Source organism: Vanessa tameamea, chromosome 26 (genome assembly GCF_037043105.1).
Source record: "Vanessa tameamea isolate UH-Manoa-2023 chromosome 26, ilVanTame1 primary haplotype, whole genome shotgun sequence".
NCBI lineage: Eukaryota > Metazoa > Arthropoda > Insecta > Lepidoptera > Nymphalidae > Vanessa > Vanessa tameamea.
In genome coordinates, this window is record NC_087334.1 from 4,053,866 (window position 1) to 4,079,936 (window position 26,071).

Genomic DNA, 26,071 nt, shown 5'->3' on the forward strand with positions numbered 1-26,071 from the left:
TAACACTTAGGTACAAACGTAACATAATGTACACAAAATATTAAAAAAACAATGTGTATTATCAATCACAAAACTAAATCGTGCCTTGCGGGACACCATTTATACAAACACTTAGAACTTAGAACTTTATTATTTATCGTACATTTAAATCAAACACTTCCTTTAAAATGAATATGACAAGGTCAGAGCTAAAAAGTTAAAAAAAAAAAAAAAAAAAGACAACAAAGTAACACCTCACCCTAAACCGCTTTTAAAGAGTACTAGACTCAACCAATAGTCGTCAACGTGTTCTGTTTCGTAATATTTTATTTTTCATGTTCCTTTGTTATACGTGCCGTGCCTATTTTATTTGTAAATCGATTAGATGCTAGGCCTTAGGATAACTTAGATCACTACTTAACCACACCAAGCTGTATACCTTTATGTTTCACGGACACAAAGCTTCTTTTTAGTGTACTCCTGACCTTACACACCGTACAAATGCCCGCAGTTACCTCAACTCTTGGCTTCACACCTTCGGCCTTCGGTGAATGGTCTGCGACTGCTACTGATAGATCATAGTCGGCGGCGAACAATATCTTAATTCTCACGTCTGTTTCGTCTTCAAGGGAATACTCTTAAGGGACTCATTTTTAACAATACAACACTTATTGACACCCAATGTACTTACTTTAAATCACGAATGTCAATGGATACTTTCAAGGTCATCGTATTCATATTCCAATGTTACAAGTCCGTTAAGTGTGTTCCGCATTTGCGGCTCGGCAAGGGGGCGGTTAGTGGTTTTTGGTAACGTGGTTGTGGGGCAGCGGCGGCGTGGGGCGAATGTCCGCCGGCGGTCCGAGCGCTGTTCGAGCCGCAACGGCCAGCTGCTCGGGCTCCCCCCCTCACGCGGTACGCTGCGCCCGATGGTACAATCCTGCTGCTCACCGAGAACGGGACGAGGCTGATGACACGCGCTGCAGCCGCCAGTCTTCTCCGCGCCGCCCTCCTCTCCCCGCGTCCCCCTCGGCCCCGCCATGGTGAGCCGCCGCCGCACCACTCTCTCTCTCTATGTGTCTATCGGATTCCGTCGCCTTTCGCACTGCACGCTTCGCTATGCTTCGTAAGGTAGGAGCGTTCTCTAGACGAAAACAAACATAGTATTTAGGTGTCTATGCTAAGTATAACTTCGTTATTAGTTGAAGCAACAAACACATCAAGTTTAAATAAGCGTTAGATAATTAAAATAAACATTAGGTGAAATTTAGTACCCATAATACCTTTATCAATAATAGTCTCATGTATCGCTAAAGTACACTAAGGAAATTTTCGTATAAATATTAATTACATATCATTAAATCCATACGTTATCTGACATGAATAAATAAAACCATCGTTTATTTATTGTTTTCATCAACCCAAGTAATAATTCGCTCCTACTTTATGCCCGCATGCTTAAAAATCTGCTATTATCCTTAACTCCTTAATTTTAAACCAGTCTAGACTTTCAATGGAGGGAATTTAAGTTTAGTTCTTGTAACGCGTCCGCCTTGAAAGTCTAAAATGGATTTCCACTCTTAATTCAAGCATGACTGCATGTTTACTCTCTCTGCATCTACTATTTCTACGATCTCTATGGTTACTGCGCGGCATAGACTTGGCTTTGATGATAATCGACGAAACCGCCGTTCAGGAAGGCTTGCTAATATTATCAGAGACCGAATTTGAAATTTTAACGCAATTTTACTTTTTGCCCGTTGTTTGTCGTAATTTTGTCGATATCGTTGTTTTTTGTCGTTTTTTAACTTAATAGGGTTTTTATTATTATGCCGAACCGGCCCTGTGCGATCGCTCTTAAGTGAGTACCTTCGCGCTTTGGACCGGTAGTCGCTTCCCACAGCTAAGCGATACGGATGCAATTCCAGTAAAACTGATGTCCGACGGACGCACCGCGAATCGGAACGCAACGGGTGTGACGTCATGGATTGGCGGTATGTCGATAACGCAGGACGGCAACCTAATAGCGCCGGATAAAATAATGACCCACGTTCATCGTTACTCGAGCCCCCACTACAAGCCCCACGGGCACCATTACCACCGCTGGAATCACGAACCGGGGGGGAGTGAAGATCCACTGTACGCGACCAAGACAGTCTACGGACAGGGATACATTGATGAAAACCGTACGTATACGTTTCCTAATCTCTAGACAAACATTAGCAGAAGGTAATTGTTAATACAATTGAGAGATTAGTTGAGAAAATGAAAGCAATACGTTTAAAGATAATACGAATAGGTACACAATCAACAGACAACCTAACCATAGATATCGTATTTGACACTCCAGCTTCAAAATTGTACATTCCTAGAGGTTCCCGTAATATATCATCGAAAACACGGTGGTACCCTTTTCATAGCACTTTCCGTGAGTCCACTCTTCATTCATTCCCTTCGTTTCTCTCATTAAAACCCCGTTAAAACTCTAGTAGATCTTTCACGATCGGATTTAGAAGAGTAGATAATAAAATGCAGATGGAAGATGTTAAAACGAGAAATAACTTGATAAAAGCTTTGCGTAGTGAAAACACTTAGAGAGGTTTAATTTAGAGCTTTAGAAATCTTAAAATCTGCTTTCATCTTCCTGGTCCGAGATAAGATAGAAGAATTAGTTGAAAAGGAACGATTTGTTAAAGCGCTTAAACGCGTAAATCTCGGGGAAGCTTCGCAATTTAAGCTAAAAATTTAAAGATTTATCAGCCATGATTTATTGGATAGCACTGTCAGATAGCGCGAGATCTTTATTGAAATCTTGCTCAACGGTAAGTCAATACAAGATCCTCGAGTCGTTAAAGTATGTACGTAAGTGAAAACATTTAAAACGATCAATATATTTAGCATGTAAACTAATATCGCTTGATAATTGAATATTTAATTCATAAATAAGTCGCTGGTTATCCTTTGAGTTTAAGACGAACGTTTTCGAATTATAAATCACGTATTTCCACATAATTTATTATATCGTTTTATATAACACAGTATTTTATATTTTTCTTCTTAAGCATGAGTATATTAAAGTATTTATCCCACACTTGTCTTGTATTTTATTTCCATAAACCAGTATTTTAGTTGTACTATTTTTTTTCCGTTCATCTTTTTATTTTAATACATAACATTCTTATTATAATTTGAATTATTCTTATAAAAATGTATTTAATTATTAAAATTATTTAAAAAAAGAAGCTATATATAAACACTAAACAATATTCTATATAATTAACATTATATCAAAAATAATTTCAAATTTCGACGAAATATAAAATCGAGGGTATTTGTAAGTAATAAAAATAATATATGTAATTTATAATATATCAAAATATATTCTAATAATTACTATTAAATCTCATATAAATCTAACATTAAGTCAGTCACGTAACAATAAAATAAACGTGAAAACAAAAAACAATATAACCTGTGTACATGTGTTATTGTCTCACACACACATATAAACGACAAATAGTAAAACAGACAACGAATTTAAACCAATTAAATCACATGATGCCATCACAACCACACACACATAACTAACATGAACCACCGACCAACAGAGAGGATTGCCAAAGAGAACGGTAAAGCAGGTGATGACAAAGTGGCGCTACAATCAACATGCCACGTGGCGCTGGACACGTGCATCAAAGACGGCGAGTGTGTAGCATCCCTTACGCCGGTACTACAGAAATGCCACGCCACCGACTGCGACCGCGAAGGGTGCATGACTGCGCTGCGTGGGTTTTATAGGAAACCGGGAGTGCAATGGAATACTGAAATCGCCTTTTGTCTTTGCAAGTTAGTGATTTTTTCAGTTGTAAAAAAATAGTTAGAAATATAAACAATATAACATAAATAGTACCATATAATGATAAGAGTTCTATGCTGGTTCGTCTAGTTAAGTTTTTTTTATATGTATAGGGAGGCAAGAGGATTATCTGTCGGTGAGGGTTCACCCCCGTAACATTGACAGTGTAATTAATTAATGTATTAATAATAATAAGAAGATCAAGGGTCATAACACTAGAATCTACAGCTGGTCTGTTTGCAGGTCTCGCTTCCTATATTAATAAAAGAAAAAAAAAACTCGTGAAGTTTTCAATATATGAAAACTAGAAGGAGTAATTTCAGAAATATATCCAACAATAAATAAAACTACGAATAGTCGTAGTAAAAATATATTTCAATATTGTAAGCATTCAAAGCCTTTCAGACATAACCAGCCATTTAAATACCTTAAACGTCAAAGGTTTTTGCTCTCAATATAATAACGCTTACAGGAAAACTGACAATAAAGAAGATTCATGCATGAATGCTCAAGAGAGGCTGCACCCGTCCTGCGCCCAGCGACCGCCGGTCGGCTCACCCCTCCCCGCCTGCCATACCCTGGCGCATGCTTGCCGAGAAGATCCGGAGTGCAGGTAATTTATTTCAACCAAAAATCTCTTTATAGTATAACTCGATTCACTCTTCGAGCAAAGACTGAGGAAATATTTTCTATTTCTTATTATGAGTGTAGTACATATACATTCAAATTTGTTTATTTTATAACTTAACGTATTTGTTTACGAACGTATTTGTTTATTTTATAACTTAAATATAAATTGCGTTGGTTTGATGTATCTGATACATTTATTTATTTGAAACACCATCGACATATTCACAAAAATAATTCAATCAAAAGTACACGGACCAATGCAGTGTGATACACCACTACAGGTATTTACAGCACTATTGAATTACAATAAAAGTAATACACTCTTAAATTAATAATAATAATAATAGTAACTAAACAAGCATAAACTTAGGCAAAGGATACGGCTTAAGGCTTAATAAAAACGTAACAATTATAAACCTCTAAAAATAAAAATAAAATTACAATAAAAACAAACAATGTTACCCACTTATAGCGTTTAATAAGCTAAAGGGTTTTTGATAGTGGATATCTATTTCAAGTCTGTTTATAGAATTGTAAGTCCTGATGCATCGAGTAATAGGCGAGAATTTCTCTGTATTCGTACGGTGTCTAGGTATAGCGAACGTATTTTTAATAGGGTGTCGAGGCAGATTACGTGGGACATGCAATTTAATACTAGATATAAGTTCTGGCGATTTTATTTTACCATTTATTAATTTATGTAGAAATAAAAGATCGTTAACGGAGCGGCGTTTCTGTAATGAATCCATTTTAAAATGCCTCAGACGTCTAACGTAATCCGCACGATACGGACAACTGTTATCCTTATACGCTAAAAATCTGGTGAAGTTATTTACATGTATGAACATAAACGAAAAATACTTAAAACAAAATTATATATAAAATTTAATTTGATTAATCTCGAAATATAATATATAGAATTGTAACCGTTAAAGACTTCATAATAAAATAAATATGTTTATGAAATTGTTTTTGTATCAGACTTATATTTTTTTTGAGATATGAAGCAGTGCCAATTCAGAAAATAGTTGACAATACTGCAACATCTTATAATACGAACCTATTTCAAGCGAATTTAAGATATATTATTACAAACGGAAAGGTTGAATGTCATCTACATTTAGCTAGTATATTTTTCAACTGTTTAAATTCCTTATAAAGAGAATATTCTAATAAAGATAAAGAGAAAATAAGGGTCAATGTATCATATAATGGTATAGACATGGCTAATTCTTCTCTGTAGAATCTACGTTTCAAACTGGTGACATAAAATATTGCATTCAATGGTGTAGCATTATTCAAAAGTGATTTTTTTATCTACTTGTATAAGGAATATCTTAATTTTGATTTCAATAATTTATTTTCAAAGTATCAGAAATCGAAGCAAATCAAGTTGAGCAAACATTGATCAAAGATCAACATTAATTAGTGCTAAATGAATTAAAAAATATACAAAGATGTCAATCGCAATCACATTTGCGCTCTCATAGTATTATCAGAGAGGAACATTCGATGCAACCACGACGTATGTTAGACATCACTCACACAAGACCTATATACGGGTATTTTCCACCTCATCGTTGAACCATCAAATCTGGTTCAACGAAAGTCAAAAGCTAGACGAAATGTTAGAATTATATATCGAAGGTTATGTTATTTAGAGATGAATAAATGAAATAGTATTGCTTGAAAAAAACGATATTGAAAATAATTTATGCAATATAGAAACATTACACTTATCCATAGTCAAAGAAAAAACTAACGTACCATCGAAAATATACCCTTACCGGAGAGAACCAAATCTTCAAATTTTAATTATTATGTATATATTTGACTATTTTTACCGTAATCACTTGGAAGGCTTCCCATTCCACGACGATACTTTCACGTAGTGGTTACTATGTCAAAATTCTATAGCAATCAAATTAGTACTTTGGTGCTCTCTCTGTGTCCTCTTTTTTTTATAGTTGTAATGGAATAGGCGTTTGTCTTCCATCTCACATGATGGAAAGGTTAGATGAAGACGAAGGTGGTACACGCCCATCCAAAAGAAACCTGTTCAGTCTACTCTTAAAGGCTCTCAACTCAACTCATCAGGAAAAATAGACCCAGGCAGATCGTTCCAAATTTTGGCGACTCTCACCAAAAACGACCTATCAAAACGTTTAGTTCGAATTTTGGGTATGTCAACAACGTATGGATAAAACTTTTGCCTGTGCCTAGTAGTCCGATAAAGAAATGGAGATGGCTCGATCAGTTGGAAAAGAGCCTTCAAGCACTCTCCGAAGTGTATCCTATAAAAAACTGATAAGCTGGCAACTCGACGACGATGCTCATGGGTGTGTAGTCTGCTATTTGAGAGCTTTTCGTTGCTAATTAACCTACGGGCTCTTCGGTCAACTGAATCCAAAGCTTCCAGATGATATTTGGCTGCACCGTCCAAGAGATGACTGCAGTACTCCATGCGGGATCGAACTTGGGCAGTGTAAAGATTAAGCAGCTGTTCAGAGCTGAAGTACCGCCGAACCTTTGAAAGAATTGATAATTTCTTGGACGCCGCTTGTGCCATAGACTCAATTTGTTGGCCAAAGTTGATGTTAGAGGTGATGGTAATACCTAGAAGCCCTAGATGATTAGTAATCGGTAAGGATACACTTTCGAAAGTGGGTGTTAAATCGAAGCTACTCTTTTTCGCGGAGAAAAGACACGCCTGTGTTTTGGAAGGGTTGAACTGGACAAGATTGGCGTCACCCCAATCGGACACCCACTGCAATGTCTCATTCACCCGTTCAATCATGAACTCTCTCAAGGACCGCATTTCCTCTGGACTAGCTCGCGAGTTGGACACGTACCTCTCAATTACGGTACTGTCATCGGCGTAGCTAATAATACCAGGTTTTAAAAGATCGTTTATGTGCAACAGAAACAAGGTCGCAGAGAGAACAGATCCCTGAGGTACCCCAGCATTGATTGCCATTAGATCGGAAGAGCAGCCATCCAAGACAACTCGAATCGACCGTTCCCTCAGGAAGTCACATATCCAATCGCAGAGCTCAGTACGTATGCCGTATGCTGGAAGCTTACTAAGTAGTGCCTCGTGCCAGACCCGGTCAAAGGCCTTTGAGATGTCTAATGAAACGGCTATTGCCATTTTGGTTATCACTAAGCAGCTCGTTTGCTTCAAGATATGTTAGGAGACGATTATTTAAGATACGCTCCATAATCTTACGGATTATAGAGGTGATCGCGACAGGTCTGTAATTGGCTGAGTCTGCACGGCTTCCTTTTTTGGGAATAGGCTGAACATTAGCAAGCTTCCAGGATCTCGGAACTTTACCAGTTTCTAGAGACAGTTGGTATAGACGAGTCAGAACAGAGGACAACTCGGGTGCACAACACTTCAGTACCACTGCTGGAATGCCATCAGGACCACTGGCCTTATTAACATCCAGGTTCAGCAAACATTTAATTACCTCTTTTTGGTGGATTTTAACGGCGCTCATTTTAGGGCTAAACGGAGGTAATTGAGGTGGACACTTACCGTTGCTGTCCAGACGAGAATACTCTGCGAAGAGATTGGCAAATAAATTTGCCTTCTCCTTAGCGCTGTGGGCCAGGGATCCGTCAGGTTTGTGCAGAGGAGGCAGCGAAGAGCGACAGAAGTTTTTCTCAACCGACTTGGCGAGGCTCCAGAAAGCTTTGCTCCCTGAGGGAAAAGAGACTAAATTTCCCCCCATACGGCCAATGTGGTCAAAACGAGCTTTTCTTATCTCTTTTTCACAAGATTTAGTAGCTGCGTTGTATGTTTTCTTCTTTGCCTGGACATCCAAGGCTTTGCTTTTACGAGCGTCAGCCCAGGATAAACAGGCTCCATGCTTACGCTTTTCAGTTAAGAGGCATTCAGCATTAAACCACGGGCGAGCTTTGGTCTCAAGGGATACTTCAGCAAAAGGAATAAAATACTCCATAGCTTGATAAATCACACTCGAGACAGCATCTGCGCAGCACAATGGATCTCTAGAAGAAAAACATACCTGCCTCCAAGGATAAGAGGCGAAAAAGTGACGCATCTCATCCCAATCCACTTTCTTCCAGCGTGGTCAGTGTCACTATACGGGTACAGCCACTCTTCATGGTGTGCATTAAAGTCCCCAAGAAACACCAACTGCGCAGATAGAAAGCGTCGATGGACCGAATCTGCAGCTTCACTTAGATGGTTAAAAACCCTAGTCGTCTCCTGGTCCCCGCTATGCGAACGGTAGACACTGGCGTAAACTATTTGATCAGAACCCATAAAACAGAAAGTTCAGGATCCTCCAAGTTACGAAGACGCTGACAGCAGTACCAAACCAGGAGCCAAGCAGCCCGCAAGGAACAATACACCGATGGGGAACTTGTTTGGAGAGCGCGGGGACGCCCGAACACCCCCGGGAGTCGCCATCGGGTCCTCTCCATCCGGTCGCCAACCGGCACGATGGAGCAACTCCGGGATTATGCGTGGCCGGCGGGGCAGCCTTTCACGTGGGGCTAGTACGCTAGTTGGGGCCCCTACAAACCACGGGCGGCTAGCGGAGCACCGTTTCTTCGGATCCCGCTGACCTCCAGGACAAGTGACATAATGCATCGATAACTTGCGAGCCCAAACGGCTGTCTAATATAGCACAACCACCCAGACCAATCCCCATTTATGGGCATCCGGAACTCTCACTCACCTGACAAAACACAGCAGCTGCTGTTTCACGACGGTAATCTGTGAGAGCGTGGTAATTACCCGGTTCGAGCATGGCCCTTTTAAGCTACTGGTGTTGGTGTAGCTTGGCTCTTCCACTTAGAAATACCTCTTTGGAGTAGATAGCTTATAAAGCAGTAGATCCGGACCAATAAAACTAATGGGATCGGTCAAAATGTTCTCAATAACACTCCAGAGCACGTTAGGCCGTTGAAGCCATTTGATATTTTTCCAGTCCGATTTAATAACAATCAGTGAGTGAGTCGTGCCGATATCTTTGTAATATAAGACGTGTATCATTAATTTTATTAAATAAAAAAAATCAAGCTTGCATTAAATTTTTATAAAAATAATTCTTCAAAATTAAAACTCAAAGTAATCCATTTCATCAATGTCAATCCACGCCATAAAAATACATTAACAAAAATACATCTTGTATACCAACTTTTATCTAATATTTCATTGGTGTTTTATAAGCTGTATACACTATTAAAATTAAAAAAATATATACGTCAAAAACAGACGAACAAAAAATCATGCTCATAAATGTGCAGCGACCCTTACTTACTCTTAGGTTTTCGAATAAATTTCGCCAGCAAAATCGAGCATGCCTAAATTGAATGGAGTCGATTGGAACGAATGACCGAATGCAGTGAGATTGTAAATATCGTTCACGAGAGTTGAAATAATAAGCCACTATAGCCAATTACTCTGTCTGGATCGTTTGTGTCATTGAAACTTTTATTTCGCGTTTCGAATTTAATAAAATAATCCTTTTTTAAATATAAAACCGATGAAAGAGAATTAACTGGATTCTAGATATGTTATAACTTTCGTTGTTTTGTTAAAATCACGTTTCCGGCAATCTTTATGAAATGTTAATAAGTTATTTTTTGTCGTTACATTTGTAATATCGAGATGAATGACGTAATCACTTATATAAGTATAATAAAAAACGAGAAGAATCAAAGGACACTAAGTCGAAATGAAGTAGCTTTCGCTTTATATTATGTATTAAATATTACACAATACAATAAATGATCAATGTTTGAGGAGCCGAGATGGCCCAGTGGATAGAACGCGTGCATCTTAAACGATGATTGCGGGTTCAAACCCAGGCACGTACCACTGAATTTTCATGTGCTTAATTTGTGTTTATAATTCATCTCGTGCTCGGCGGTGAAGGAAAACATCGCGAGGAAATCTGCTTGTGTCTAATTTGAACGTAATTCTGCCAGATGTGTATCCACCAACCCGCAATGGAGCAGCGTAGTGGAATATGCTCCAAACGGAGAGGAGGCCTTAGCCCAGTAGTGGGAAATTTACAGGCTGTTAATGTTATTGTTGTTTGAAGATAATTAAATCACAATGATAAAGTTACAATGTTAATATAAAATGTCAAAAAAAAATAATTTTATATAAAACCGTATACACTACATACAGAAAGGAAAAGGTCTCCCAGAGGGGGGCGAAAGCATATGTGACGATTTCTGCCAGTCGACTCAACTGTCAGCCACGTAAAAGAAATTACACTTACTTGCTGAAATTCTTTCGCCGGCCATTCTCGGGTTAGATTATTTTCCTTTCCAAACCAGTGGCAGTTTGTACTATTTGTTGCTTGCTACACGTTCCGGCTTCGCACAGCTCGAATAAAGGTATACATAAAACTAAAATATCGACATACGATTCTCTTGGTTTTCGTAACGCACACCATTAAATTAAACGTACTCGACATGATTTTTAAAGACATGTTCAACAATAATTGTCATATTTCAATCAATTTTTACAAAGCCTCAATTTATTCTACAGCTTAATATTCCTTCCATTACCGTATTGAAAACCCGCTGGGTAGTTTCTGATTTAATCCCGTTCAGACAAACCGACAGACCCGTCGACGGCTGTTTGTATTGACGCAATATGTAGGGATTACTTCTATATTCAAACAAAGATTATCAATAATAAAGATGAATAAAGGAATTTTAATTTAATATTTTATTAAATAAATAATAGTACTGTAATGTCCCAGATGATTCTGAGTTGAAACCCAGGACCAGCACTGGTTAATTCATGTGCTTATTTATAATTCATCTTGTGCTCATCGGTCAAGGAAAACATCGCGAGGAAACCTGACGTGAGGAATGTGGATCTGCCACGTGTATCATATCCATCAACCCGCATCCGAGCAGCATGGTGGAACAAGCCCCACGCCTTCTGAAAATGAAAGGCAATTTTACTTTACAAATAAATTATTATAAAAAAAACCATCGAATTAAACACATTCGAATTTCGAATTTCAAAATTCACGGCTCGAGATCAGATAATACGTTAAATGGCAAAGGGTAGGTAGAAGCAAATATGAAACAGCCTTGTTTTTCCTCGTCGCTACGAGACCTGTTTCCGAAAGTTCAATTAGGCAATGGCAATATTTATTTGTACCCAATAATGAACCTTGTTCGTTTATAACAAGGCTCCAGTTCGAATGAAGGCGAGACACCATCAAATACATACATATGCAAAACAAATAATTAACGTAAGACCGAGTAATTTGAAATTTACAAAGCTTGCTTTAGGAGAAGGATTTTAAAAGGACTTCACATACAAAATTCCATTTGTACACGTTTATATTTGTCAATGTGTGCGTGTAGGGACCTCAGTACGTCGCTTTGGGGTGCAGTGTTATCATATCTGTTGGTATAAAAAAGATCTTGAATTATTTGAATTGTAATTGAGTAATGTATATCATAGATGATAAAAGTATGTCAGTTTTTATTTTTATTTTGTCATACAATAACTAGTGTGATCATAAATTTAGCTTCTTTTTTTGGACTAAGTATTTGTATCATTAGATTAATTAAAAATCGAAAAATCAAAATCGAGATATTCCTTATTCAGATTCGACTCCGTAAACAAACAAATGGACCACCTGATGCTAAGTGGTCACCGACCATTGGCTCACTCACCCTTCGAACACAACAATACTAAAAATTGCTGTTTGGCGATAAGATGTATTATGAGTTGGTGGTACATAAACAGACGGGCTTACAAAGCTCACCAAGACTGTGCTGCCCAGACAACCTTAACTTTGATTATGTTACTACGATAATAAACATGTTAATACACGTTTACATAATTTTAAAAACTAATATTGTAAAAGGAAATTACGTAAAAAAGGTTACATTAAAATTTATTAATTTATTAACTCTTAAATTGACATAAACATTTTTTTTTTGTCTTGATATCAATCAACAATAATATTATCATTTATTTCGTTACATTGATTGTCAAAATTAATATTGAAGTATTGAATTTAATTGTTGCGAAGCCTGTTGTCGTCTCCGGAACCGTTTCAATCAACCACACTTGCATAATTGAAGGCATACTGAGGTCGTACAGTTCAGCTCCTCGTTATCATAACTACGAGAAGCTAAACCAAGGATTATACTATTTCAGAAATAAACGCAATTGACAATTTCGGTATATAATTCATTAAATCAAATATTAAATGAGGTATATTATCGAACCAATTTATAGAAATACTTTTAATAAATTAGATGTACCTTCTATTTTTTAAGCATTTTCACACGTAACTAAAAATTTTATAAGATATATGCAGGTTTCATCACAATGTCTTCACCGTTGAGCTCGGACTCGACGAATTGTGAGATAAATCATTAATCTTCAGTTAATATTCACGTATTCTAATCACTGAGTCACATCGGTTCAAATGATTAGTATACGTATAACGCAATAGCGAACAGCCACCGGAATTCGATTTTCGAAATTTCACGAGTGATACAAAGTTTGTCGCGAGTGATAACAATTATTTAAATAAGCCCTTGTGCACTTTTTGAAGTTATACCCCGCTTGGGACGTTATGAGAAATGTGGAGTAAATTTTTTATGATGCGCGCGCAGGTAACATTAATACTACACGTTAAAGTCGCCCGCTAAACTGACAATTACGTGTCAAATCGCTCAAAATATATATATATATATTTATATTTAATCGCTCAAAATATATTTATATATATATATTTATCAAAATTTATATTAATCAATAGTATTATTAATAAGTAGGTTAATAATACTGGAAGGAAGTTCTTTTAGACGGCTTATGGTAGAGTAGAAAAACTGGCAGAAATCGTCACGTAGGGAAGAAGCGTTATGACCCCTCCAGGCGATCCTCCCCTCTCTATACTTTCTCTTCGTCTCTTTACGGTATATATACGGTTTTATATGTATATACTTTTTAGTTACCGTTTTTATTCATATGAAATAAGTAATAAAAATATTCCATTTTGTCTTTTAATTATTTATTTATTTTTATTTATTTATTTATTGGAAAAGTTACACCATCTACTTATCACTAAGCACTTAAAATCAATATCTGACTTGGGTAACATACAAAGTGATACGTCTTTAAAGGTGTAAACAACATATTCTCAAACGTTGTTGATTTTTCATTGAATGTTATTTAATACAGAGCGAAAGCAACTCTATTTTCTATCTATTTATTTATTTATAATTAAGCAGAAGAAGTAAAACATCTCACGCGCGTACATAAGGAAACGCACCGTTTTTGTTTTTATTTGTCAATTTATGATTATTTGTGTTTAATGCACTATAACATCAACAATAATAAGTTCTCACAATATAGTACTGTGAAATTAAAAGACTATGTAATTTAAATAGTTAAACTCGATACTCGTAACCTTTGTATGTATGTATGTAGTTATGGACTATCACCGGACCGCCGAACCGAGGGAATTTCCACTGTTAAAGCGGATTGACAGGCCGACCAATCAATTTACAGTTGACCGTAATGAGACTTGCCAGTGGTCCCTTGTTTCTAGTTTTCAATTTTCCAGTTCAATTTTTTCCTCTTGTATGTCGGAAATTTGACGGAAAAATGAAAGTTTTTGCATTCGAGTTTCATATTCGATTTACTTAAGATATTAAGTTTCTTTATGGTATACATATAAAGGTAGGTGGACGGGCAAATGGGCTATCTGATGGTAAGTGGTGGTCACCCATAGACAATGGCGATGTAAGAAATATTAACCATTCCTTGGGAACTAAGATGTTAATTCCTTTGTGCCTGTGGTTACAATAACTCACTCATCCTTCAACCTGGAACACAACAATTTTAAGTACTACTGTTTGGCGATAGAATATCTGATGAGTGGGTGGTACCTACACAGACGGACTTGCACAAAGCCCTACCATCAAGTATATTATTAATATAATTTATATAAAATTTCTTTAACAATATAATATCTTCAGCAAATCTAACATAAAACTATAAAGATTATTTCAGAATTTTGTTTTTGTATATAATCTTATGATATTGATATTAAAATTTTTCGTTAAAATAATCAAAATAATATAATTATTGCATTCATTTTTCAACCGTATTCTTAATTATTTAAATATGAAAATAAAAAAAATGTGTAAAATTATTAAAAGCTCTTACAAACTCTTTTGAATTGTCATTATACAAGATAAAAAATTTACTACCGGCTTGGAATATAGATTCTACCGAGACAGAAGAAACTCGGTAGCTACGGTTTTCTATCAATTAAATTTCATTGTCGTGTTTATTAAATTAATAATTAATAGCTGAGCCTCCAACCTGAAATTACTGGCGCGAAATTTATAAAACTTTACTTTTAGCACACGAACCATGAACCAACATTTAACCCCCTCGAGGGTAAAAGTAAAAAGTAAAAGTAAATAAAGTAGCCTAGTCCTTCCGCGAGACTCAAAACATCTAAATCGGTTCATCGGCTGAAGCGTAAAGAGGTAACATAAAAAAAAAAACACACACACATAGTTACTTTCGTATTTATAATATTAATATAGATATAGACAACGAATACAAAGTCCTCTATTTAATCATTTGTATATTCTTCTATTATAACAAATAAGATTTAAATTTATTAATAAACAAACTTAAAAATATCTATGGAATCTTATTATTGAAGGGATTATCTCGAACCAAGAAGGATGTATTGACTTTGCGGAATCAAAAACTTGGTGGTATCAGTTCACCTCTACTTGTCGAGTTTATAAGATTATTCTCGCTTATTATCTCAATACTAGTTGTCGCCCGCCACTTCTCTCGCGTTTAATAGGTCGGTCGTGTTAAGTGTTAAGCATAAAATAGTAGTCCTTGGTTCGGTTAAGCTTGCTTCATACGAAATTTTTCATTTAATTCGTTTAGCCGTGAAAGAACAACAGACAGAGTTACTTTCGCATTTATAATATTAGTATATATATATATTAAAACAATACTTTATGTACTATTTAATAACTTATTTACTTTCATACTCACTGGTTTTCTTCCAGTCGTTTTACGGGAAAAAGTTCATGGCTAGAATATCAGTGGTGTACAATGAGGAATTAAATAAATGAACAAATATTTTATCCGAACTATTTGAATTCCCAGAATCCGTTTGGAGAACTACGAGCAATGGTGCGCCGTGGACGCTGTGACTCAAGGTTGCGCTGGATCTCCAGCCGCTTGTCGAGCTGCAGTGGTGGCTGTGCTTGGAACCCAGCTGAGGGCCGCGTGTGCTTGTAGAGGAACTGACTTCGCGCAACTATACGATTGTCTCGGTTGGCAGAGGCTATTATGGCTGAATCCTTGTGTCGGTAAGAATTTCTTCTTGCCAAATATTACACTTGCTTATTTATTAATAAAATTAATTTCTTGCTCGGCGGTGAAGGAAAACATAGTGAGGAAACCTCCATGTTTCTAATTTCAACCACCGATCTACATTGGAGCAGCGAAGTGATATAATATCCAGACCTTCTTCTGGAAGAGAAATCCCTTAGCCCTTAGCCCAGTAGTGGGACATTTAGCGATATACTATTGCTTATTAAATTTCAAATATCTAATGTCGATTCTTAAATGAATTTGGATTTTCTTAAATGCTCGAGCGTGGGCGGGGTCGCTTCGTTAAAATACTATATGAGAGTTATATAAATATATATATATTTTTTTCATATTTGTATAAATAACTATATTTATTCAAGGTCAATTATATCAGTGTGTAATTTTTATAATGGTTATTATACGACCTGTCGTATAGGTAGAAGTTATAAATGATTATGATTTCGTTCATTTCGATTTAAACGTTACATTACATTAGAAGCTTTAATAACTTCAGAAATAGTTAGTTAATCTTGTTTTACGGACGTTGGAAAATTTAAAAAAATATTAATAAGTTATTAATAACATAATAATTAACCTAACTTAACCTTTTTTGCAGTTGAATCTCAAAGCGACTACCATGTTAAGACCTACGGATCGCTCCACACTACTACCCATTTCGACAATGGTATCAGATACATAACCTTACCTCCCGAGCCCCCAATCCACCATCGTACCACCACTCACCATCATCGCCATACAACCCAACATGGAACATCGCAAGTTAATGTAATGCAGGTATGTTTCTTAGTGATTTTTTTTATTTGAAAAAATCGTATCGTGTATTACCACTTTTTTGGTTCTGGTTTATACCTTCTAGAAATTTTGATTGTAACTTACGACATTATGAATCTGAGTTCGTTTAATAAAAAAGCCAGACTGTTTATTGAATATCTAATAAGCTAGACGCCTGCGACATATAATATGTACATAACATTAGGTATATTTGCAAGTATGTATGTTATGTATGTTCACAAGTGTGTGCGCAAACACAGGTGCACTCTCTATTTCCTCACTCTCATAATCCGATTGGACGGCAAATCTGATACGATAAGTTCCGAAAGAGTAACGGCTTTTACTACTCCGGGCTGTTACTAAGAATTTTTGAAAAGAATACCCAATTTTTTTTTATCGGCCCGACTTTTGAATACAGGACCTCGGAATCTGCAGCCCAATACCTAGCCACTAGACCAACGAGACATTTAAATGACTTGTTAATAAAATATTTATTACGTTGTCACTATTTTTAATTTAAAGGAAAACCGAGAGGAACTCAGCCCTATCACGACAATGTCAGAGCAAACGATAGGTCCGAATGAGGTTGCCCAAATATCTGAACCTGTTATCGAAACGACAACGGCTACGACGACAGTCGCCACAACAACCACTACCCAAACATCCACTACTACTACTTCAAGTACAACAACAACAACGACGACAACGACGACACCGCGTCCGACAACAACATTAGAACCGGCGAAGTATTGCATTGTGAAAAAACCGGAGAGTGATGACCAAGCGCAGTATATTAAGATGGGGGAGACGAGACGAGTGAGTTTGTATCACTAGAAGACAAATTATATTACCGATTGCATATTCGAATATATTTAATTAAATATTTAGGCATGAATAATTATTTACATACGATAATAGACATTCAATATCTTTTTTCAAAAGATTAGTCGAGAGAAAGTACAATATAAGTTCAGGGTTTTTTTTTCTCATATTGAGGGGAACCTTACAATGTTATTCGCAATCTATAACATATACTAATATTATAAATGCAAAAGCAACTCTGTCTGTTTGTTGCTCTGTCACGGCCTAACCGAATTTGATGACTTTTGTCTGAGTCTGAAGCGACGGTTCTGCGTAAACCCCAAGGAAGGACATACGCTACTTATTTATATCTGACGACCAACTTCTAAAACGCGAACGATATCTCGAGCGACAACTAGTATAATATTAAACAAAAACTGTCCCGAGTCAAAGAATATTAGCCGTCATTAATAAGCTTAAAATATTTATTAAAAAATTGTAATAAAATACTACAAATCATAGACTATTATTGTACTCGAAGAAGAGTTGTAAATTTGACGGTGTAACATCGCAGCTGTACCGCTCGGCGGAGTTGGCGGAGTGCACGGACCTGTGCGTGTGCGAGGCGTCGCTGCAGGTGTCGTGCAAGGTGGCGTGCGTGCCGCGCGCGCCGTGCTCGTCGCGCCTCGCGCACTACTCGCACGCCGCGCCCGCCTACCAGGCCTACCGCGGCCGCTGCTACTGCTACTCCGGCTCCTTCATCTGCATGCGGCCCAACCCCGGTCAGTGCACGAGGCACGCCGACGTCTCCTCGACGATAACCACCCTATCGTTTATTTATTATACCTAGATTAAAATGATTATACCTAGTTACAAATGTTACTATATATACGAAATCGGAAAATACGATACACCCTTAAACAATAGAAATAGAAAAACTGAAATAAGATAAACCGACTTGGGTTTACGAGCTTAAACTCTTTTAAGACTTCAAACCTACTTAAATCTACCAACATCTCACTTACATGTTTTTGATTTCAGGAGAATATAAGCTTCCCGAAGGAGTGTACCTGTTGCTCGGGTTTAGCGCAGTAGATGAGGCACTGCTGCGACCACACACCGGGCTCGGTGCTGAGGATGCCGTTCGTCTACTTCAGCAATATCTTCATATTGTACATCACGGAGAAGTAAGCGTTAAGTGATTGCGGATATACAAACCTAAATCGATGAAAATTCCTTTGGTTTATTATAGTATTAATTTGGTATTGTAATAAAATTATTTAGTAAGTATTTATTTCTTTTTATAGTGTTGGTAAGACGGGCAAATTGGTAAATTGTCACCACGGCCCATAGACATTGGTGTCATAAGAAGTATTAACCATTCCTAACATCGCTAATACGCCAACAACCTTGGAAAGTCCCTTTTGCCAAGAGTTGCCTCGTACCAGTGAATATGAAAATTATTTAATAAGAGACACTTTTACATTACATAGTTTTATTTATTCTTTATAAAGTGTTTAAAAAAATATTATTTCATTTTCAGACAAACTGCACCCTTACCCTGTTTAATATAAGCAACGAAAATGTAATAATATCTGCCAGCGTCCCGCAAAAAGAACAGGATACGCTCCGAGAAGCTGGTGAAGGTCTTCTGGATAGAGAAAAGGTATGACCACTTTTGTATATAATTACATTTCACATTCCTAACGATATTCAGCAATGTCAGCCTGATGGACTGAACGGAATAGAAATGGCAGCTAGAAATTTTAAATATTAATTAAATTCAATTATTGGGCGACTTTTGATTATGGTAAGCTAAAAAATTGGTGTATAGTGTTTAATCTTGCTATTCAAATCTTAATGATCTTTTAGGAATAAATTGAAATGATTATATATTACTGAATGAAAATTATAATCTGCTCTAGCTAATACGGTAAGATATTTTTTTTCTAGGAGGCATGCATCGACGTCTTAAAGATCGTCAAGTCTCACATCAACTCGCAACACGAAGACATCTCGTCTCATCTCCTCCTTTCTATTTTCAAAATTGCCGAAGTCGACGTCGTCTACCCCGCACCCCCCAGCTCTGCAATCAACTCCAACGGCCCCAACATTACCCTCTATATTATGATCACCATTCTCACCATTATCTATAACTTACAACAATTAATCTCCTTCTTCAAAACGATCATCTTTTTCAAGAATATCGTCAATTGTTTAACGAATTTAATGAATATCAATAAGGTTAGCACAAAACGATTCTCACCTTCAAATTCATTAGACGTTGTTCCTTTCTCAGAGAATTATATTATAAAAGATTTTTTATCTATTTTGGAATGTTATGAAGAATTTATAAAATACGATACAGTAGTTGTTGTAAATTGTATTGATACTTCGCACGATGCACTCGCTTTAGAAAACGCACAAGTAAAACATATCACCGAAGATATCATAGTTGTAAGTGACATAGATGTAAATAAATGTAAGGAAACGAAACATATCATTAAAGCTGTGAGTATTACAATATCTACTAATTTAAATGAACTTGTTGCTAATGCAATTATACCTAAATATTTTTCTAGAGATGTGTATTATGAAATTGGATGTACTATTATAAATTCGGAGAAGCTTTTTGGTGAATTATGTTTTGAAAAAATCGCGTCCTCTTCTTATGGGATTGTAAAATCCGTTAGCTTAGGACTGACTCTAGTAGTAGTATGAAGACTGAGATGATAATTAAACATATCATAGTTAAGTGTATTTCGTTTATTTTCGACTTAGAACTGGTGCTTGTAGGTCGATCTTAAGGCTGGGTTTTGTAAATAAGTGTACTATGCCTTTTACACTGTTAGAGTTCTTTTCTATTACTTCAATGATTAATGTTTTAGGTACAGTAGTAGCTATTGCAGCTTCTTGTTTCTCTTTTATAGTTTAATTAGTGTAATTATTATGTGTCACTTAGTTTATTGATATTGATATTTTCGTGTTTAGTGTTTATCCAGGTGATATTCGATGTTTTTATTGTTTAAATGTTTTGTAATGTATGTAAAATTATATGTGGTGATTATGTTAATTGAAACGAAAAATGTTGGATCTCTTAGATAGGAGTAGTCTGTTGTAGAAAATGCGCCTTTCTGTTAGGTAATTGTAAGTAGAGGTTATTGTCATCAATGTGAACGCACGATTAGAACACACACGGGCAAAATGAGCAAGGGGAGTTGTTGTCTATGACAGAACTGAGATCTATGAACCTAATTTGATGTAAAGTTTAATGTTTGGAGGTTTGTAATCACACCTAATTTTGTTGAACGGATTCGAATATCGAATAACTTAATTGGTAATGAAGGTCGAAGTACATACAGGCTAGTCTGAAAATTACCTAATTTTTTTTTCCTTTTTACAAAGTCATACTTTTTACATACTTTTTTTTATTTATTTTTTATTTTTTTTTATTTACTTTACAACATCCACGGGCTCACAGTTGCCCGTGCCTTTTTTTACATTTTATTTTTATAAATTGTGGCGTTATTTTATATTTTTACTGAACATCAGCAGATCTTCGCTGGCCTTCGAGCTTGTCGTCTTCTTGGAAGAACTTTTTACATACTGTTTGGTATGACTTATGATTACGTTAAATGTTATGAGTTATAAGTACGATATTTCATTTTCCTATGGTTTAAAAAGTCAGGATTATTTTAGACTGTAAAGAGTGACTGGTGGGGTTGAGACATAATTAAAAAAAATTATAACTCTTTCTGGTTCTCATAATCCCTTTATTCTATTATTAATTCACTTTAACATTTCGATCGAGTTTCATATGTACCAATTCGCAGTTGAGCAAAAGACAAGATAGTTAATATTACCAAACCTACAAATCAATTTTGACAAAAGATAATGTCTCGGATCGAGTTTAGTTAAAATCCACATTACTCAGACAGACGAAGCCGATGATTGGTTTAAATATAGAAATAAATCGTACAGAACCGAATTTTTAATCTCGGAAGGGCTAGACAATATGCAAAGATAAGGGCGCTTACCCTAATCTGGGTTACCTAAATATCCAGCACCTTTTATTTACCTTTTCTGCCTTGCCACTCGACGCCGTTAACTGGCTACGCCCGTGGTACTTGTTGCAAATTTAGCTTAATGGTGATTAAAATTGATTGTTGCGAAGTTTTGCCCGTCGTTTAACTAAATATATTATGTAGAAGACACTTAGAAAATTGTATATCAGGTACATTACAAAGGGTAATGCGTTGAATTGGTAATAAGAGAAGCTTTAATTTGAAGTAGAATAGATTCTTGTGTTCGAAAGAGTTTTAAATAAATTAGATGTGTTAGTACCTGTCTAAACTATTTCATATACAAACTCTTTGAGACCTGCGTCTTGTTTTCAAGTTTTTCACATTTATTATCTGTGCGTGGCGGCTACGCCTGACACTCGCCATACGTCATATTACTTTACTAGTGGCCAACTGTTAGCCACGATTTTCGACGCGTTCTCCGTTCCGATAGTGCATCAATACATATAAATAATCAAAGAATATACAATATATCAATTATTTGACAAGTACATTAACAGTCCTAATTTTCAAAGAAGGTCAAACATGCTATTTTATCGTATAAATAAATTGCAATTGTAATATTATCATATGTAGGTATAATATAAAATAAATAATGCCTTAATTGTAATATTTATTTAATGGAATACTATTTATTTGTTGTATAAAACTCGCGTATCACACTTAGTCATTATCTATATAAAATATAATATCAACGATACATATCAAAGTCAAAGGCTGTATGGCATTTGCCTTAACCAAGAGAAAAGAATTTAATTTTAAAAATAAGTAACATATTACAAATTAGTAGTACGTCCTTGTATTGTAATTTATACTGTAAAAAAAGGTTGTAAGAAAACGATATGATTTGGTGACAGCCTGTATATGTCCCACTGCTGGGCTAAGGCCTCCTCTCCATTTAAGGAGAATGGTTTGAAGCTTATTCCACCACGCTGCTCCAATGCGAGTTGCTGGGTAAACATGTGGCAGAATTTCGAATAGAAAGAAAATATGAATTATAAACACAAATTAAGCACATGAAATTTTGTGGTGCTTACGTGATATGACGTCACAATCATCGGTAAGAGGCACGCGTTCTAACCACTGGGGGGTTTCAGGTCTTACGAACTAACATAATTTATACAAATCAACTATTTGTAAAGAAACGTTACTAAACGTTGATAAAAAAAAACCCTAAACGCCAACTAGTGGATTATGTTAACTTTGGATATAATTTGAGAGATTGATTATTTACTACAAAAATATTTGTTTACATTTTAGTTACAAACAAAAATCGTTAGTTTCGAATGATATGAATTTAAATTTAGACGACATCCAAAACAAATGTTTATCTTCGTATACAGCTCGATTGCTACGCTAATTGTGAACCGCTTTTGATAATTACTTTTGTCATTTGATACGTTTACCACGAGAGTAACAGTACGATTTGAAAAAGCAGATCCGTAAGGATAAACCTAATAAATAAGGGGAATTGAATCCCTTGTATTTTTTTGTTATATTTCTCGTTACGCCGATTATAAATTTATTTAATCGAAACTTAGATTATTTATAGTATCGCTCTACAGATAACTAAAACACACCAGTTAACTTGATTATCTTGGTGTGCGTCACAGCTACACTTTACACTCACCAAACGGCACACTACTTTACTAGTGTGTGTAGCGGCCATTTTTCGCCGCGTTCTCATCTTTGACAGTCTGAAGACGTATAAATCCACCACTCAGGGTAAAAAACTGTGCGATTCATCACTTGTTTCTCTATGAGGCATTCTCTCATTTGACCTGCTTTTAGCTACCGATATTTAATATAAAAACTATGAAAGATAAAGCTTAATCCTTGGTAACATCGACTCCAAAAAGAATCGGTAACTTAAAACGTTCAACGGAAGATTTTTAAAGTATTTTTTGGAATATTAATCATATCTAGATTAATATTTTCAAACGAAAAATGGTTACTATTGATTTTTTTACCCAAATATCTATATATTTTTAATCTGTAATCTGTTATAGACTTCGTTTGTATTTAAAAACTTATACATATAAAACCTTTATTATAATAAATGAATAATATTTATAAGTAGAATTCTTTACTAATGGCTAAGTGTGGTTAGATTTAATGCTTATAATATCAAAATATATACATATCAATATATATAATAACATTTTCGTGTATATACATGAGCGTATTTATATCAATTTTATGTAATTTTTTTTTTTAACTATTGCAACTAACATTTTGCTGTTAACACGAACATTTAGCGAACTTGTTCTAACGAAACATATCAACAAGGCTCAATTTTATACTTATTCCTAGCGTTAGATGTTACAAGGCAAAGTGGCGTAACCTAGAAAATAGAAAAAACTAGATATTAATATAAAAATAGGTAAAATGTTTCTAAATTTCAACGTTTCTATATTTTCGTTCCTGTTTGTTTTCGTATTTTAAATTAGACAAGTTATATTGATGTTACTAAAATTTTATATTGCAGAATCTTTTAAATATATAAATGAATTGCACGCCTCATGCCTTCCATGTAAATAAATATAAAAATGATATTTTACTGACACTTAAAAGAACTTCAAAATATTATTTAAATTTTAAAAAAAATTGTTAAATTATTTACACAGAGCACTGCACAAGTAATGTTTTAAAACTTTAAGATGTTTATTGTAACAGTATTATATAAATATTTAACAAAATTGTACTAAAAATCACCGATGATTACTCTGTTATGTATTATTGTATGTGCATTGTCGAGAAAGATATTCAAAAATAGATCGTAAATTATTTATTGTATCACAGTAAAATGGTGACAGGACACATTTTTAAATAAGTTAATTGCTACATTTATACTTACAAAATTAATTAATATTTTATTTAATTCTGGGTTTACATGTTATATTTTGTATGCATATACCTATATTGTTGTATATCTAGTATTTGATGTGATATCAGTTGAAGTCAATCTAATTATTTGAACCAAATTACAGATAGTTTAGTAAAAATAATTTCTTTTTTGAATACGGCATACTCATTGGGAAAAAAAATTTAATGTGTGATTTTTTGTTATATAAGTTTACTACACTCATGTTTCTGGTGATGTTAAAAATTATTTACTTATCTACGAAAATAATTTATTTTATTTAATAAACTGACAACATTTTTAAACTGTCGTAAGATCAATGTACTTTGTATCATTTAGAGGATGTAGGTGACTAATTAATTGGTTTTTCGCTAAATTTAGATATGCCTCTAAAATATCAACATCCAGACAATTTTTTTTAACTAAATTCATTCTAGAATGAATTTCGTGCAGTGATTAAATTATTTTTCTTGTAATAATAATTACACTACATTTTTTCCTTAAGATGTTTCAAAACATATAATTATTAAAAATGCAATGAAAAACTAAATGTGGTACTAGATACCTACTCGTAATAAGTATGAATGTAGCAATGAATAACATACATATATATTATTACTTAAAGTAAATAAATTAAATAATACGTTATATATCACTCATAATACATTATAAGTTAACTATTTTTTTTAATGACACCTATGGTATAAGAAAATCATTGTAAGGATTATTTTTTAATCTGTCGCTTTAAATTGTTGTGTGTTAGTTCCACTGATAGTTAATATTGATTTCACGATGTTTGTACGTCACGAGGGATCTAAGGAAAAAAAATATCTCATATTTATTTACGAAAATCGGGGAATCTATATAATTATCTATGTTTAGTGCAAATTTGATGTGCAAAAACATGTAGACTCAATGTATAGCAATACGTTTTAAGAATGTAGAAATATTTAATATCGGCTTGGAAAAAATCTTATACTAACAATATAAAAGCGTGATTATTTTGATGTATAATATATATGAATTATATATTTGATGACATTAAATTATTACTGATCAGGTAAATTTAAATTTTCATTGTATTGATTTAATTTTCTTTTCAAGTATGCAGTTATGCATAAGTGGGTAACAATAAATTAAAAATATTGTAAAAATAATATGAATGTAATATAAATAAAACAAAAACAATTTACTTACACCTTTAATTAGTATTCTAACAACAAATTCATTAAAATAAGTGGATTTAAAGCTATGTATCCATCAAAGCCGAGAGGTAATACGAGTAACTAAGAAATATGATTCTAGTCTTTAGAGATTATAACGACATCCTGTTACGACGTTTACGCTTGGGTGATTCCATACCTTGACATATCCTAACAGATAAAAAAAATCGTAATTATTCAATACTATTTCGTTCATTTTGTTTTTATTAAAAAAGCAGATTTTTTTTTTAATTATGCTACTTATGTAACTTTGTTTTCAGCCTTATGACATTGCGTAATGTATGGCATATGTTGGTTGCTAATATATTTAATATTTATATCTATGGATTCAATTTTCAAGCCGATATTGATAAAAAAATACAGAGCACAGTAGTGATATGCGGTAACAGAGCTTCTAAAGTAAAAACTGTTTTATACACTATTACATACGTACATTGAAATCATATATTGTATTATTTA

The 26,071-nt window shown here is 34.8% G+C and overlaps 1 protein-coding gene across 4 annotated transcripts in view; it reads left to right on the forward strand.

Moving 5' to 3' along the window:
* Gfrl (Glial cell line-derived neurotrophic family receptor-like) overlaps positions 1 to 20,707 on the forward strand; it is a 233,255-nt gene extending 212,548 nt beyond the window's left edge. For 3 of the 4 annotated variants that reach the window (XM_026630013.2, XM_026630021.2, XM_026630030.2), the window contains 10 exons: positions 1,908 to 2,165; positions 3,588 to 3,825; positions 4,308 to 4,448; positions 15,642 to 15,847; positions 16,468 to 16,646; positions 17,166 to 17,459; positions 18,019 to 18,226; positions 18,486 to 18,631; positions 18,988 to 19,110; positions 19,398 to 20,707. In XM_026630013.2, coding sequence (XP_026485798.2) covers positions 1,908 to 2,165; positions 3,588 to 3,825; positions 4,308 to 4,448; positions 15,642 to 15,847; positions 16,468 to 16,646; positions 17,166 to 17,459; positions 18,019 to 18,226; positions 18,486 to 18,631; positions 18,988 to 19,110; positions 19,398 to 20,165 — 2,561 coding nt within the window. In that variant the 3' untranslated portion in view covers positions 20,166 to 20,707. The remainder of the gene's footprint in view (positions 1 to 1,907; positions 2,166 to 3,587; positions 3,826 to 4,307; positions 4,449 to 15,641; positions 15,848 to 16,467; positions 16,647 to 17,165; positions 17,460 to 18,018; positions 18,227 to 18,485; positions 18,632 to 18,987; positions 19,111 to 19,397) is intronic. The other variant, XM_026630037.2, reaches the window with a different exon arrangement.
* The last annotated feature ends 5,364 nt before the right edge of the window (positions 20,708 to 26,071 follow it).